Raw genomic sequence first — 16280 nt, 5'->3', positions numbered from 1 at the left:
ATAATGATGCCAATTAAATAAGGACCTTCCACTGCCACTTCCTGTGAAAGTGCACATGCTTTTGCCCAGTTTTGCAGCAAGTTCATTCTTTCAGGTCAGATTATTACGCTGTTCTTTTCCAAGAACACAGAATTGCCAAGGCACACAGTTCTAAACATGTTTTTATGCAATTAGGATAGTGACAGATATTTTTAAGCCAGTCACAACATACCTACAAATATGACACTGAAGCTCAGTCATCCTTTTTGCAGACAGATCTACATCTAATCCTTTCCAGGTAGCAAGAAAAGCAATCTCCATGACTGCTTTTCCTCACCAAAAGCAAAGTAAAGGGATTTAAACACTAAAAAAGTTCCAGGCCACAGTTTCTAGAAGGACAAATGAGATTTTTAAACAGCACAAAACATTTGAAACAAAACTGGTAGTTTAGCACCTAATCATATTTCAGTTAGATCTAGTAAAAAATCCTCTGATGAGCAATAGATTTCCATTAAAGAATACTGTTTCAATAACACTGAAACTTCCTGAGGTAAGACTGTTTTCTAAACCAGCAGACTAAAAACCCCTCAATTTCCTGCTGAGAAAGTTACACTGAATCTCTTATTGACAGTATTTGGACAAGACCAAACAGCATAGTAGGAAAATGAACTTGTTTGGCCTCATCAAATGTATTTCAGAAAAGATGAACCAGGGCTGAACATAAGAATATTGTGCTGGAAATGAAAAAAGTCAAAGCACCAGACCTTAAAGATTTGAATCATGAATCACTTCTAAAGCTAATAAGAATCCTAACTATGAACAAGCCTCAAACATGAGGCTTCTCCCTCAGAATGGTTGTTTGTGTTTTATTCTTGCCTATCCCCAAAGTTTTGAGTAACAGAAGATGCAAACTCTCAGCATGTTGGCATTCCAACACCAGGTGTTTCAGTCAAAAGTGAAACTAGCAGAAATTAACAAATAATTTGCAAATCCAGCTGAAAAGACATATAGCAGTGATATATCCTCTTTCTAGAAACAGATTTGCAGCGCTGGTAGTTATTGTGACGATTTGGGGTTGTTTTTAAGAATACCATCAGAGCAAATGGCTGGATAAAAACAGTCCGTGACAAAAATGTCTTTCTGAAATGAATTCAACAATTCCTGTCTCCAAGAGCAGTGAATCCATGAGTGAGTACCTAGTCCTCCAGCATGTGCATCAATGAGAGAAGCTGCCACTGCAATCCCTTCGGGGAGCCCGAGATCTTCCGCAGCGCCCGCTGTCAGACCTTTCCCAACAGCCTCTCCAGGAGACAGGACGTGGTTTCCTGGGCAGACACAAGACAAACCAAACACCTGTCAATTTATTAAACAGAAAAACAAACGTGTGTGTTATTGCAGGGGCTCCCTTCGCCCCGCTCCAGTGAAGCCTCATATCTATAAAACAAAGAAGTGCATCACAGAGCTCTGTGTGATGGAGTATCTTTCATTATCTGGCTGCAGATTAAACACAACTGTGCCAGATCAGGCCATCCCATGGCAATTTAGGAGTTCAAAAGCATTCAATATCCTATCTAGCCACAGAGAAAGATTGCACCACAAGCAATTAAATTCTGCTTGGCATCTCTCCAGGAGATATGAAATGCAGAAATCCCGGGTTCTTGTGGAAGGTGCTGCCTGCAGGCATTCTCTGGGCATGGAAGGAGATTCAGCTCAGTCTGTGCTCACAAATGAACACTGCACCTGTTGCACAAGGAATGCACAAGGAACTGGCCAATTTTTTCTTTCCATTTCCACCCTTTCCAGCAGTTCTGCTAGGAATAAGATGGCCATAGCAACAGAAACTCTGAAAAAGAAACTGGCTTAAACAGCAAATTCCTCCAGTTGCAGCTGTATTCCTCACAGACTTAAATAATCCCTTTCTGAGCCTTCTCTGGCCTGAGCAGTATGAAGAAGAGAAGAATACAACTCTGGCCTCCCCGCCCTGTCACAGGGAGCCCAGGGGCAGGTCTTGCCATAACACACACCTGATGTTGTCTGAGCTTAGAAGAACAAATCTAGATTATTTCAAGTACCAGAATGTAGGGACACACCCAAGAGCCTCCTCTCAGCCTCCCACAGCTGGAGCAGTGAGACCAAGCTCCTGGGACTGCACACACTTCCATATTTATCCAAAGGTTTGGGGGTGAGAGGCAGAAAGCTCAGTGGGAGTTCCCACAGACCTCCTTGCCAATGCCAGGGCTTTTAGTACCTACTTGGAGTGTTTACTAAATTCAAAAAATCCGGGCAGAGTTGGCAAAATTCCTCTTTAAAATAAAACAAGACTATCTTCACAGTCAATTTTATTGAGCATGTTACACCTGAAGCATGTTCTGATATGTAGAAAGGACATAAAACATTCTCCACAATAGACATTAATTAAGAGGAATAGCATATCATAAAATATCAGGAACACGCTAACTCCCACGAGCATAAACTTCTAGAAATGCAGCGATACAACCTTAATTTTTGATGAAAAGGTTATGATATTAAATTCACAGGTCTTCAGTTTTAGATATCAATTAGATCTTTGCTGTAAATTACGTTGGTTCTTCATTTTTAGAAGCTATATTCTCCTTCTGCCCACTTCCTGATGGGTGCAGTGTATGGAGCATTTTGGGACCAGCACACACAACTTCACAGTTGCTCATTTCTCCAAGAGTTTCTGCTCTATTGACAGCCACACATTGCTGCCCCTGAAATTCCAGGCTGAACCTCACACTGGAAGTTTAAAACAAGTCTGTGCAGCCAAAACTGTTGCACTTGACACCGGGTTTATATTCAATATTGGGGGCAGTAAGCAAACCTCATCATTAAGCTTCATACAGAAGGACATGAGGATATTAAGTCACCTCCTCATAGGAAAAAAAAAAAAATCTGTGTCTTATTACTTCTGCATTTTACTAATTACTTACTGTAAAGTCAAAACACTGTCCTGGCCTTTCCAAGAGATGTATCTTTTGCATTTTCCCCCAGTAAACAGGAGTGCAGGATGTTCCTCTTTAAGAGATTTTTCTAGTAACATTTCAGGCTTTTTAAAGACATTGGAGCAAAATACCAAAGCTGTCTGCTTCTCCTGACATTCAAAGACCCTGCAGGTGGAAGGAAATTCAAAAGAGTTCATGCAGCTAAACCCACATCTTCTTCAGAATCGATTGCCTGACCTGAAAGCACAACCATGGTGTATATACAGCATGAGATTAAATTAATCTGAAATAAAGCCTCTTTCCAGGCATGCCATTCCATGGTTGGCTAGTTTATATCAGTCATACCAGTCAAACACTTGAGTGTGTAATTATTATGTAGTTATACTCCATTTTAGAGATCAGGGCTATTATCAGACAAAATCTTTTCCTACCAGGTTCTCAATTACTGTATTTCTAGTTAATAAGCACTAAGGGAACAATTTTAGAGATAAAGATAATCCTCTCCTCTACAGCAGCACAAGAAAATGACCTTTTAATTCCTTTGGTACTGGTTATTTATCAGAATGACCAGCAGCAATGGGCATAAAACGTGTGTGAGGACGTGCAGGGATGGAGCTCTTGTCATTTGGAGAGGCAGCATAATCATCTTGTATTTGAAATAAAATAATTAACAGTAGTCTGCCCCATATGTTTCAGAAGTCAGAGTCTGCCTGAACAAATATTCAGTGGCTGAAAGCACTTCCCCACAGCTGGGAAGGGAGAGCAGTCAGAAGTCACCCATGGCGGGCATTGCAAAGGGGAGTTCTGGGTCACCCAGCAGCCAGGGAGTGCAGGACAGAGAAACTGGGTGCACAAGGAGAAGATTCTCACTCTGTCCCTCTCCTTCACCCTCCCAGCTCTACAGAGCAAGGAAAGCTCTGCCAGGCCCATAGGAAACATTTCCAAGGAACTCTGTGGAAGGAGCAGGCTCTGCTGAGGCACTCTCTGTCATCAGGAATTTGCCTTCCCACCTATACAAGTGTAAGTCAGTGTGGAATGGATGCTCTGAGCCTTCACTCAACCACACAGGCACAGACCTGGGAAGGGAATTCTCATTCTCACAGTTCAATCTTCACCAAAAAGCTAGAAAATTCAGCTAGGCATTGGCATGCTTAGCATCTATAAGTGTAAAGCTATTAAATGATAAAATAAGGAAACACAAATACCAACCAATAAGGAGACACAATTAAAAGTGAAGTTTTTGATACAGACTGTATTCCAGTACTAGACTGGGAGGGAGCAGATACTCACTTGAGCAAAACACAGCAGCTTTAGAAGCCCAGGGGCAGCTACTCTGAACATAAAGGTATTCTACAGCTACACCCCAGCAATTCAGCAGCAGGTGCTGCCACCCTTCAATCCGACCTGTCAGGGGCAAAGAACTAGTGGAAGGGGAGGCAGGGAGGGAGGCAGGGAGAGCTGCCTGCACACAGGCACACAGTGAGAGCAGGACAGGAGCTGCATAAAGGAGGCACTGAAAGGCCTGAGACTCCTCAAGGCTCCTGCCAAAGTAAATGTATTGAGTCTTTTGTTGACAGCAGTCTCCTGTGCAAGTCATTTACCTTTGCTATAATGACTTCCAAAATTAGAGCTAACCAAACAAACCCATAATGGCTGAAGCTGGAGGACTTTCTGTTTCACATTGGTGCAGCTGTTTCACTAATGCAGTGCCTTAATCCACAACCTTTCATTTGGGACGAGACAGGCTATTTCCAGCTATTTTTTCCCCTATAAAGCAGCCAGTTTACAAAAGGAAAAAACTGTCTGAATCTCTTCCTTCTCTTTTATCCTTCTTCGAAGACTGATGTTAGAGTTTGCTGTGATCAAGCTTTGTTTAAAGAATTTATGTGCTACCAAAGACCCTCAACCTTTTTAGGTGCTTCCCACAGGAACCAGCTATTTACCAGCCACAACACACGAGGCAGATAATGCATCTTCAGTCAACTTGATCCAAATTAACTGTATTGGCTCACTAATATTTAACAGAATGAGGTACTTCAGGATGTAGCCCCTTTTCAAACAAAAGCTGAGAGCAGCCGGGGTGCAGCTGACTCCAGCACAGCTTTTCATCTATCTTGCAGAACAGGGCTGCACTTCGTATATTTAACTGCATAAATGCATAAAAATATGAAAGGAAGAAAATTCAAAGGAGATGTCCCTTCACTGAGACCCAAACAAACCTGAATTTGGACATAACAATCCCTTGCTGAAATCCCAGCAGCCTGAGAAAGAAACACAACCCAAGGGTACATCCCGTCCCCATTTCACAGCCCCACCCATACTGAACAATTAAACTGCTTTCTGATTTAAAGGACAACACAGAAAACAGATATCCTGTTAAATAAGTGATAGAGAACATGCACTGAAGAAGTTATCTCGTTAAACAAAACAGGGCTGAATAGGCATCAAAGGAAACAGGACCTTAGTAAAAAAAAAGCACTGCCCATCCAAATGTAATAAGAAACATAAGGGATTTTCCCCCTTCATGTTCATTACAGAGCATGCAGATAATCTTCACTTTTTGTGTTTCATAATAATTCTCACAATGCCAAAATCTGGGATATACAAGGAATCCCAGTAAATAATATACATTGTCCCAACCCTATCTAACACACAATACGTCATCAAATATCCCTCTCAATTACAGACAATACTCACATTTAATGGAGATGTGTATGGCTGATTTTTTTTACAATTTTTACCCCAGCTGAGTAGCAAAAATAGGACTAAGATCAGAAGGAAGCAGAATAATGATGCTGACTGTGAAGTTATAGTACTATTTTTTTCTTAGGACTGAATGCATGGTGGTTAAAAGATATTAAGAACAGTGAGATTTGGGGCTTTTTTAACCTCCAAATAACCTCCATAAAACTTCCTTGTCAGCTGTTAAAGACTTCAGAATTTTCATTCAGGAAAACCAAAACAAATTGGGATATTATACGCCAGCTTATTTAAAAGTGAGGAAAACGGTTAAACAAAATCACTTTGGCTTCCTTTGGTTCAAAATTCATCTCTGTCTACACGAGCTGCCACAGTAGCTTGAGGCAAATCTAATTTGGGGCCTTTTCATCCCACTCTCCCAGAGAGCCTTTGGCTGAACTACATCTCCACTGCCTAATGTGTAAATACTTCAGGCAGATGTATTAGGCTGCTAAACTCTGGCAAAATCAAATCAGGCACATCCTGGTTCATTAAGCTAAGCAGCAAATTGGTCAGCAAACCAGAGGTGCCTACTTCAACAGAGACTGCTTGGCTTTTTTGGCCCAAGGAATGAGAGCTACTCCATGCATAAATTAGAAGCTTTCCTGGTGGAAGGTCAAAAGGAAAAAGAAATTCTGAACCATTGGATCAACAAGCACGTTATGATGGCTGTGACTGAGTTTTCTCTGCTAGACTGCAGTGAGACAGTGCAGAATCAATGTGTCCTGCCATGTGTGGTTCACTGCTCACTCCTGAACTGCATCTGGCTATTAAACACAGAGATTTGATGTCTTAATAAAGGTATAGAATGCAGTAACTTGATGTCTTACTAAGTAATAAGAGGGAATGCATTTACATCCAAATTCAGCTACCTAAGCTCAAGTTTTCGCTTGCAAACAATAACTTCATTAGGCTGGTAATTGACATTTCTGTTTGTCTTCAAGCACAATATTCCTCAGAGTCTCTCTAGATACAAAAATCCATGCAGATGACAGGACTATTGCTCTACTTTCAGAGTTGCTCTGCTCTGGTATAGTACATTGCTGACTGTAAAGGCAATTTAGCTTGTACTAATCACAGATTATTACTTAACAGATTTTTTTTGTTTTACTGGCTGTTTTCTGACAACTCACATGATAGCAACTCCTCTTAGAATAAATAATTATCCCTTTTTCTGAAATAAATGCCAGAGCAAAAATAATCTCATCAGTTACTGAAAAGAGACTTTTAAATCTTTCAGCCAAGCTTATTCCCCACGACATTCACACAGTATCCAGTTTTAATATCCATACTGAGAAGATACTGATGCACTGCAAACTAAAGGAGTTCAGAAATGAGCCAGGAGAACAGTTGCTAGGATTGAGAAGTATGACAGCTCACCCAAGAGTTTTGGGGGGAAATCTCAGTGTTTTCCTTGATCATAGGAAATTTGAGTCTGTGCAGGTCAAGCGTGGCCCTACGGTCTGCCAGGCAGGAGTAGGAAGTTAAATCAGATAAATATCAAGTGTTCTTTAATTAATTCATTAATTTTGAGACATGACAGCAACTAACAATCAACAACCTTTCAGTCTGAAGTGGGCTCTCCATCACAGGAAATTATAAAATCAAGATTGGTTCTAAGATACACTTTAAACTACTTAAACATTAATTTTAAGGAGTCCAACAGCCTCTGACTTGGAGGAAGTTAGCAAATTGTTTGAAATAGTCCTTCTGATTTTGTGAATCCTGACTCATAAAGCAGACAGCACTGTTTTAAAAGTTATCTCAGCAGGAGGATGAAGCCTAAAAAAAAAAAAAGATGAATAACAAATCGAGACCAGGGAGAGGAAGAGTCAGGTAAAAAGAAGGAATGACCCAGAACTATTCTGAGATCTACTTTTCCTTTTCTTTTTTTAGAACAGTATGAAAAATAAGGAAGGAGGATAATATCTCAGAAATTTTAATATTGAACAATTACAATAGGCTCAAGTCTACTCAAACTTTCCATGAAATTTAAAACCAGAAATTCAATGAAAAAGCTCCTAGTTTTCATACTCCAAAGTTCCCAAGTCCCCAGTGTTGCCAGAGTAGAAGCAAATATGAGTCCCCAGGCAGGCAGAGTCTGGGACCAGAACTCTATGAGTAGACAGTGGAATATTGCTTAGTTACTATTTTTTAAAAGACCTAAACTTTTACGAAGTTTTAGCTATGAGGGATGGAGGGACAGCACACAGCACTCCTCACTTCTTAGAGCAGAGAGAAGGAATGGAAAGGAACCACCTGCCAGCAGGACTCAAGCTGATGATAAGCAGGATGAATGATGGGCCCTCTCCTGGTGGAAAAGGAATGGAAAATGTCACCCAGGAAAGATCCTGGAGAAACTTGAGCCACCTGAGCTCAGCTCAGCCTGTTCAAGAACAGTTATTGGAAAGAGGAAGAGTATCCCAGACTGGAAAGCAAGGAGAAGGCTTGAGGGTGGAGGGGGCAGATTTTATCCATGAGTTTATCAATATCTGATGGGAGGGAAGGAGTAGAGATCAGAGAAAAAGACCCTTCTCTGTGGCCCCCAGTGACACTAGAAGTATGACAAGCACAAACTGAAATACAGCAAATTACATTTAAACCAAACAAAAAAAAGTTTTTACTGGGGAGAAGTGGTCAGGACAATGGAACAGGTTACAGATTTCAGAATCTCCACCTTTGGAAATACTTAAAACTCAACAGCCCTGAACAACCTTCTGCAGGTGACCCTGCTCTGATCGTTTCAAGATGACCCTTCTAATCCCAATGATTTGTGTGATTCAGTGATCTCAGGATGGAAAAAGTATAAAATAAAACAGAAATCACAGGAGTGTGGAGCTTTTCTAAGGAAAAGCCCAACTTCTTCCTGCTGAATCATGTATTATGAAATAATGCCTCGAGCTCTCAGGAAGGAGACACCCAAAAACCTCTTTGCACTGTGCCAGTTTCAGCTCCTTTGGAGTTGCTACAGCTCTTGGATAGACTGAAATGACAGGAAGCCAGAAAAATGTTAGCATATTTGGAACACTATTCACTTGTAAATTCCATGGATTTTGACAGCATGTAAGTGTAAATATCCTCTGATTCATCATTTTAATTTTGTTTGAAATTGCAGCGTGTTGTAATTTATTGGGGATAGCAAAAGACCACAGAAAGAAAGATACAGGCATCCCATACCAGAGAATCCCTTTACTTACTACTCTCTACCATTTGCAAAGTACAGTGTTTAAAGCTTGTTGCTGCAATCCAGCTTTATGAGGAACTGGCAGCTACAATCTGACCTGAAAAAAAAATAAAAATCATCATCCCTTTCTCTCAGCTTTCAAGGAAATCCCTCATATGCTCCAGAGCATCTGGCATCAAAGGCCTTGGAAGAGAAAGGGAAAACTGGCAGAACAAATGGATTGACCATTCCCTCCACAGCTGCTGTGGCACTGAGTTCAGATTGACCAAATTCTCCCACCCTGCACTGAATCTCCCATTTTCAGCCTAAATGTAAATAAATTAAGAGAACACCCAAGTATTAGAGCTAACTACTGACAAAACAGAGAACCTAAGCACACCCTATTTCAAGTGTAAAAAATGAGATATTCAATGCCATTATTAGCCTTGTATATGGAAGGATTCAGTGGCACATGCAGGAATGTAACTATTGATATAAAAACAAATTTTCTGTACTATCAAGTTATTAATAAGTACTTCAAATGAAACAGCATTAGAAAAGAACATCCATTCTTCCAATTATACAGATCCATCTTTTCAGGATGCACATGCAAGTGCAGAGGCACATGCAAGTGCAGAGGCCCATAAAAACATCAAGCCTGCAGTCCCCAAAGTCCAGGAATTAAGGAGAGAGCTAAAAATGGGGTTCTAAAGTGTTGGGGCTGTACATTAAAGCACAGGCAGAGTGTTGGAATAAGAAGGGTGCTGAAGTGGTAAACTGATGGAGGGGAGTAAAGGCCACTAACCAGAAATGCACCTTAGAGACAAGTCAAACCCTTCTTAATTGAAAACATAGTGCCAAAATTAAAACAAAAACAACAACAACAAAAACAAAACAAAAACCAAACAAAACAAAAATAAATCGAAACAAACAAACAAAAAGCAGAAATCCTACTGTAGGAAGAAAGGGACAATTTGTGGAAAATGGAAAACATTCTTTTTGAAGGTGGGAAATGAGTGGGAAAAAGACCCAGAATGGGATTTAAGTAAAGAGATGTCTAAGGAGCACAGGCCGTTCTTCCTTATGCCACCATCACCACCAAAATAAAAAATGAAAAATTCTTCCAGTTGTATGCTAAAGCAAATTAAGCAAAACTTCAGCTACTTAATTGGCATCAGTTTGCTGCTTCTGCACAGATGAAAGAAGGTGACAAACTGCCCTTTACAAAAGCTACAAAACCTATAAGATCAGTAGAACCTATCCTGCGGTACCCACAATGCTCTCTCACACAAAGCCACCATCTTCAACCCAAAAAAGACCTGGTATGAAATATTACCATTCAATAAAAAAATCATTATTTGGTCCCTTAAGTAGGCCCTGAAGTAGAAGGCTGTGGTGAAAATTTATCAGGCATTTTTCTCCAAATGGAATGTATGCTTCAGTATCCTAGGAGCTCTATAGTACATGAAATTTTAACAGAATTGTTAATGTCTTTCTAGGTTTTATAATACCACAAAGAGATACTCATCATGTGCTTTTACCACAGCAGATAAATGCTAATGCCTCTAGTACACAACACTTTCACAGTGGTTTGAATACAAGTCATCTTCCACTCTCTTGGTGAGCAAATTAATGGCATCAATAAATTTTTCAGTATCTCCAGATAAAGACTCTTTACCTTCACAAGCCTGATCAGTAAATTCCTGATGTACAGAAGGGATCACAAACAACTTGTTATGTGGATTCCCTGAAAGGTTAGTCTGCTCTGAGAAACAGAAAATGTCAAAGGCCTGGGAGTTTTCAGATGTGAACCCACGCCCTGATATGGGAAAGGTTTGTGGAAGATCCTAAAGGTCAGATGTGAGGGTCACCCTTATCAACAAGGTCATATGTTAAGTTAAACTGAAACCAAGAGGAGTGTACTCCCTGGAACCACAGCACTCTGATTACAGTAAATGTATTTTTAAAGGGCAAGGAGCTTTAAAAGTGATGCTTAAAAGCGTATTTACCAGAATAAAGAAATATGTACCCTAAAGAAGTTGTTCTTGGGTAATTTCTATAAGAATTTCCAGTGGCATGAAATTTAAAGACACTTACAAATGAAAAAAAAAATCTATTTGTAGTTATTCATCTTTGGTTCCCTCTGATTGGAAATAATAATGATTTCAGTAGAGATTGGGGAAAAAAACCCCAACAAGACAAACATAGCTTTTCTACATATTTGAAACTGGTAAACTTTGTACTTGCTTTTGTTACAGTCAGAAAATTTTTCTAATTTTATCTTGTGACATTTTGCTTTGCTTAAAAGAAATGATAATTCAGAGCCATGCTGTCTTTTAGAAGAGATACATGAGAAAAAGGCCATTATCTCTCTTTACAAGGGGAACGTGCAAGCGCTAAAATACATCCTTGCCTTTGAGCTAAACAAGCCTTGAGCAGACAGACACGGGCTTAGAGCAGCTTGAGAACAGAAGAGGAAATTCCACCAGAATTAGTTCAGCCCTGTCAGGTTTTTGGTTTTGTTTTCATTTTAGGAGGAGGTTTTGAGCATGTACAACCTCCCTTCACCCTCCTCCTACCTGGGTTATCTGACAAGTTTGAGCTCCTTTATCTGCAGGGCAGCTCAGTGCCCTGCTTCCCATCCTTCCCTGTCAGTCGTGGCAGGCTCTGATGCTCCTCCTGGAGGCACACACTGTCCAGAGAGGCCTTCCCTTGGGATAAGGGGATGAACTTCCAGCAGCTGAGACTGTTCCCCTGTGAGCAGCACTGCTGCAAACACAGCTTGTTGTGTTTGAGCTGAGTTGGTGAAAGGTGGGATGCTGTGGCTGCAAGGATGGTGTCTCACCATCAGTCCTGACACTGTGGGATGTGTGGGAAGGAATCTCCCACTCCCCAGGACCATTCCAGCTACAATTTGCTCAGGGGCTGAGTATCACCTTCCTGGTAGGTGCATCTACCTGGATTAATCTGTCCTGATTAATTTGAGGAAAGCTGAGCTGATTCAGAGTGCTCTTCTCAAGTCCAACACCACTGAAGACATTAAAACAAGCAAAGCCCCCAGCTCTCATTGGAACACCATTCCCATTCCCCACACCCAGAGACACTGGTAAGATCTCAGGGTGGCAGAAAGCAAAGCACTTCCCTGGGACACACCACCATGGAGCAGCTCCTGGGCAGGGTGAAGTGCTTTGCTTTGACTCCTGCTACACCCTTCCTAGAGACTCCAAGAAGGACAGGGCAGGAGAGAAACCCAAAGGAATGGAGTGGTGCCTGTCTGGGTTTCACGCTGGGGCAGTGAGCTCCTCATTCCCTCTGCACAGACACAGGGATGAAGGACACTCTGCTGCTTTCTGTGACGTTATCACACTGCTAATGATAACAAAAGCAACACCTTGCCTTTTGAAAAAGGCAGGATTAGACAAATGGTCAGGGAAATAAGCTCATACTCTCCCTAGGGCTAGGTTTCAGCATTATTATGCAAATAGAAATTGTCTTATGCTGTGGATTCACCTGAGGGAATCGGCCCCAGAATCTGAAAACCAAAAGGATTTCTCAAGGTGAGCAAAAGCTACAAGTTCTGCCCTAAGGTTTGGTGCAGTTTTGGAGGTCAGGCTGTGCTTCTCCAACTCCAGCCAAGAGCCTCTCAGGGATTCTATGGTTCCTTTCTTTAAAAACTCCCACAGTCTTTCATGGAACTAGACTCTTCCACCAGTAACTCACAAGAAACACTTCTGTCTTGCAAGAAGCATGTCACCAGAAGATAACTTAGTGATTTATTTTGTAAACGTTGTGTTTTAACTAACATGGAAGCCTGATACTGGGAATTGATGGTTTCTCTCTTAATGAATGTTGAGCCATATATAGGCCAGTGTTATGAGGCTCCCATCACAACAAAAGGCCCCTTTTATTAATGGCTACTTTATCATTTAAAACATGCATGTTGTTACTTAAAATGGCAAATTGCTTTGCACTGTCCTTGAAGTGCATTGCATAAATATTGTATTCAAGCCTTAGCTTGCACTTCATAAATAATTTATTTTTAAAATACCCTTCCATGATACCACCAGCTGGCAAGATGTTCAATTTTCTGGTAAAAACATGTATTTATTGCAAGTCTTATTTTAACTTGTTGAAGATTTGCTAAAAGCCACAAGTGACAGATGTTGTAAGAAGTGTATTCAACCCAAAACCTCAGGAAGTTGAAAGCCTCATTCTCCTGGTAGGTTTTGTACCTCTGCATAAGCAGTTTCCTTTGCAGGAGAAAAGCTGAAATCTATTCAAGGAAGCTTTCAAGTACCATTTTCTGATAACCCAGAAATGACTGATAGCAGATAATGTGATGATCAGAAAAGTTTATAGATTTCATTACATTTCTTTTCACTACAATCCTTCCTCCACCATTTCCATTTCATGTTGCTGCATTTAAACTGCTGTACAAACTTGTTCAAAGTGCTCGACATTAAAAAAAAAAAATCAAAGGAAATTTCAGATAATTAACTTTGATGAATGAGCATATTTTAATTCATGTCTGGTAATATTCTCGTTAATGACATGTCTGCTTAGGACATCCATTAAAAGTCCATTAAGTTAACAGGGAAAGTCTAATAAAGTTATCCTGGAAATTTTCTGGTATATTAACGTTATGGACTTTTAATGAATATCTGCTGTAGGAACTGCTATTAGCAAGGCTACTATTCTAATTAAACATGGGCTCTGAGAGTGAAAAAAAATGTATAAAGATAACAACAAGCAGAAGTAGCACTTTTTTTTGAAAATGACTATAAGGGAGATGGGTACAGGTCACAAATCAGACTACCAGTAAGAGCTAAAAAATTACTATATTGTAGCTTTTTTTGTTGCCTGCTATCCAATATACCCATATAGAGTGTGCCCTTCATGTCATCAGTTGCTGGGGCTCCTTTTTACTCCTCTATTGTTGAGACTGAGCAGTACAAAAAGGCCTTCCAGGGTAGGAGATAAAAAATTTAAACAGTTTCTCAAAACAAAGCAAAGTAAAAAATGCACTTAGGAAATCTGTTCTCTATGGGCATCTCAGCAACCTATTTGAAGCTGCTGATATTCACAATAATACAGCAAAATATCTTTTCATATGTATATATCTTTTATTCATAGAATCAGAGAATGGGTTGGGTTGGGAGGGACCTTAAAGTTCATCTCATTCCACCCCCTTGCCATGGGCAGGGACACCTTCCACTAGACCAGGTTGCTCAAAGCCCTATCTCATATATTTCTGTCTTTTATATATATATTATAATATTAATAAATATTTATATTATTAATATTAATATATGTGAATATTAATTAATACTGACATATATTTATTAATATGGATATATATGTATATTTATTAATATGAATATAGGTGTATATTAAACCCCAGCCCTGATATACCTATTTTTTCATACTTATCCTTCACCAGATCTTCCAAACCAATCATTTTCCAGAAACTGTCATCCCAACCTCTATCTGACGTGTATGTCCACTTGCACACTACTGTACAGAGAGACCTAAAAAAGACAATATAAGCACAGAGTCAGGCAAATGAACGTGTTTGGGTTTAAACTTGTGACTAGAAACAAGTCCCTGCAAAAAGATCTCTTCTCCACTGGTCAGAAACTCCAGCAGAATGCTCACATTAAAAAAAAAAAAACTGGTTACTGTTTGGAGTGCACGTCTTGAGGACCTTAAAAGGACCTTGTGTTTAAGATTCTTCTCTGCTGAAACAACTCCTGGTCTGGCCACTTCAGTGCATAAATCAGTCAAATAACAGGCTGTGCATGTGCCTGGGGGAGAGCAGGGCAGGAGCACAGCAGCTCTGGAGCAGGCAGCTCAGAGTGCTGCTCCTCCAGCCTACATGGCTGCTTTGCACAGTCTGTCCTTAGGAAAACTTTGTGTTACTTCCCTAACAACTGAATTGCAGTTCCCAGGAAATCTGGATGATGGGGACAGATGCACAAGTCTGATTTCTGAGAAGCTGATGTTAAACTCTGCTGTGCCAGGACAGCAGCAAGGGGCACAGGCAGGAGCAGAAGGACACAGAGGACAAGAACTCTCACAGCAAAGTCTGTCCTAACACACAGAAGGGTTTTTATCAATATCCCCAAATATATTCCTCCCCAAAGCATGAACAATGCTCCTGATGATTTAGTATTACATGGGCTGTTTTCTATCTGAACACTAAGAATCATCTCCAAAGATCAGTACTAAACAGTGCTTGAAAAGTCAGTCAACTAAAAGGTATTAAAAATGCTAAATATCACTGAAAACTGCAGCTCTGTGCAGTCCTGGGAATACCACAGTACTAGCAAGTGCAACACAGCTCAAATGCATCTCAGGGAAGAACATCATCATAACTGTTCTCAAAGAGAAATCCTACTCAGAGGTGGATTTTCTTTGATGTTTTACAAGACAGCTTATTTGTGACTCATGTTTAGCCAAGGTGAGCTTACACAGACATATTCTCTTCATTAGGGTGGTACAATTTGAACATGTATCTTCAAAGCAAACTCACTTTTACTGAAGCACTTGAGTTTTTCTTGCAGTTTTGCCTAAGTAAAAACCAAATAAAATTTCTCTCTTCAAAATTATTTTCTGGAGTAGAAGGAAATCTTCCCTTTCATCCAAGAATACTATCCAGGGACTGAAATATGAATCACAGAATGGGCTGGCCTGGCAGGGACCTTAAAACTCATCTTGTTCCAACCCCCTGCCATGGGCAGGGACACCTTCCACTAGCCCAGGTTGCTCCAAGCCCCATCCAACCTTGCCTTGAGCAGAAAAAGAGAAGCTATTTTTATTTCCTATCTGCAAACCAAAGTTAAGAGCTTATAGCTACTGATACTGTAGACAGAGAAAAGCCAAAGAACAACAGGAAGAGTCTTTCCACACAGCTGGAAAACTATCTGGGATATCTATTTTATGTTTTGGAGGGGTTACAACAAGAAGCAACATCCTCTTATGTGCCACTGAGCAGAAGATGGGATGGTTTCATAGACTCTCTAAACTCCCACTTTCTTATCTGGGACAGAAATGTGTATTTTAAATGCCTTATGTTTCTCTCCATCCTGTTGTACTGGAGTTTTTGCAACCAGAGGACAAGTGATGGTCATTCACATCCCATTGGTTGTAAAGGTGTGCTGGTTGCTCTTTGCTGCAAGAGAATAATTAACATGACATATTTTGGGGGGTAAAAAAAGACATTTGTTAACTATTTATATCCCTATAAATAAATAGGGAAATAAATAAATAAATAATCTCTGCAGTCAATAAATGCAAAGATTATTTCAGGACTACTCTTAAAACATCTCTGACACCCCCACCCCCTTTTTTTTCCTTCCTAAAAGTTTAAGAATAGACCACACAATTTCAACTCAGTGTCTGGTTTGAAAACAGAAAAAGCACATGACCTGTAACTA

At 40.2% G+C, this 16280-nt stretch overlaps 1 protein-coding gene across 3 annotated transcripts in view; it reads right to left on the bottom strand.

The window, feature by feature from the left end:
* The window catches only part of FGGY (FGGY carbohydrate kinase domain containing), a 128091-nt gene that overhangs the window by 65384 nt on the left and 46427 nt on the right, over nucleotides 1-16280 (bottom strand). For all 3 annotated transcript variants that reach the window (XM_036388009.1, XM_036388008.2, XM_036388010.1), the window contains 2 exons: nucleotides 14257-14372; nucleotides 1176-1304 (listed from right to left, as the gene is read on the bottom strand). In XM_036388009.1, coding sequence (XP_036243902.1) covers nucleotides 1176-1304; nucleotides 14257-14372 — 245 coding nt within the window. The remainder of the gene's footprint in view (nucleotides 1-1175; nucleotides 1305-14256; nucleotides 14373-16280) is intronic.

Source organism: Molothrus ater, chromosome 9 (assembly GCF_012460135.2).
Source record: "Molothrus ater isolate BHLD 08-10-18 breed brown headed cowbird chromosome 9, BPBGC_Mater_1.1, whole genome shotgun sequence".
NCBI lineage: Eukaryota > Metazoa > Chordata > Aves > Passeriformes > Icteridae > Molothrus > Molothrus ater.
The sequence above is the reverse complement of the archived record's forward strand: the minus strand, read 5'-3'. Positions and strand labels throughout refer to the sequence as shown.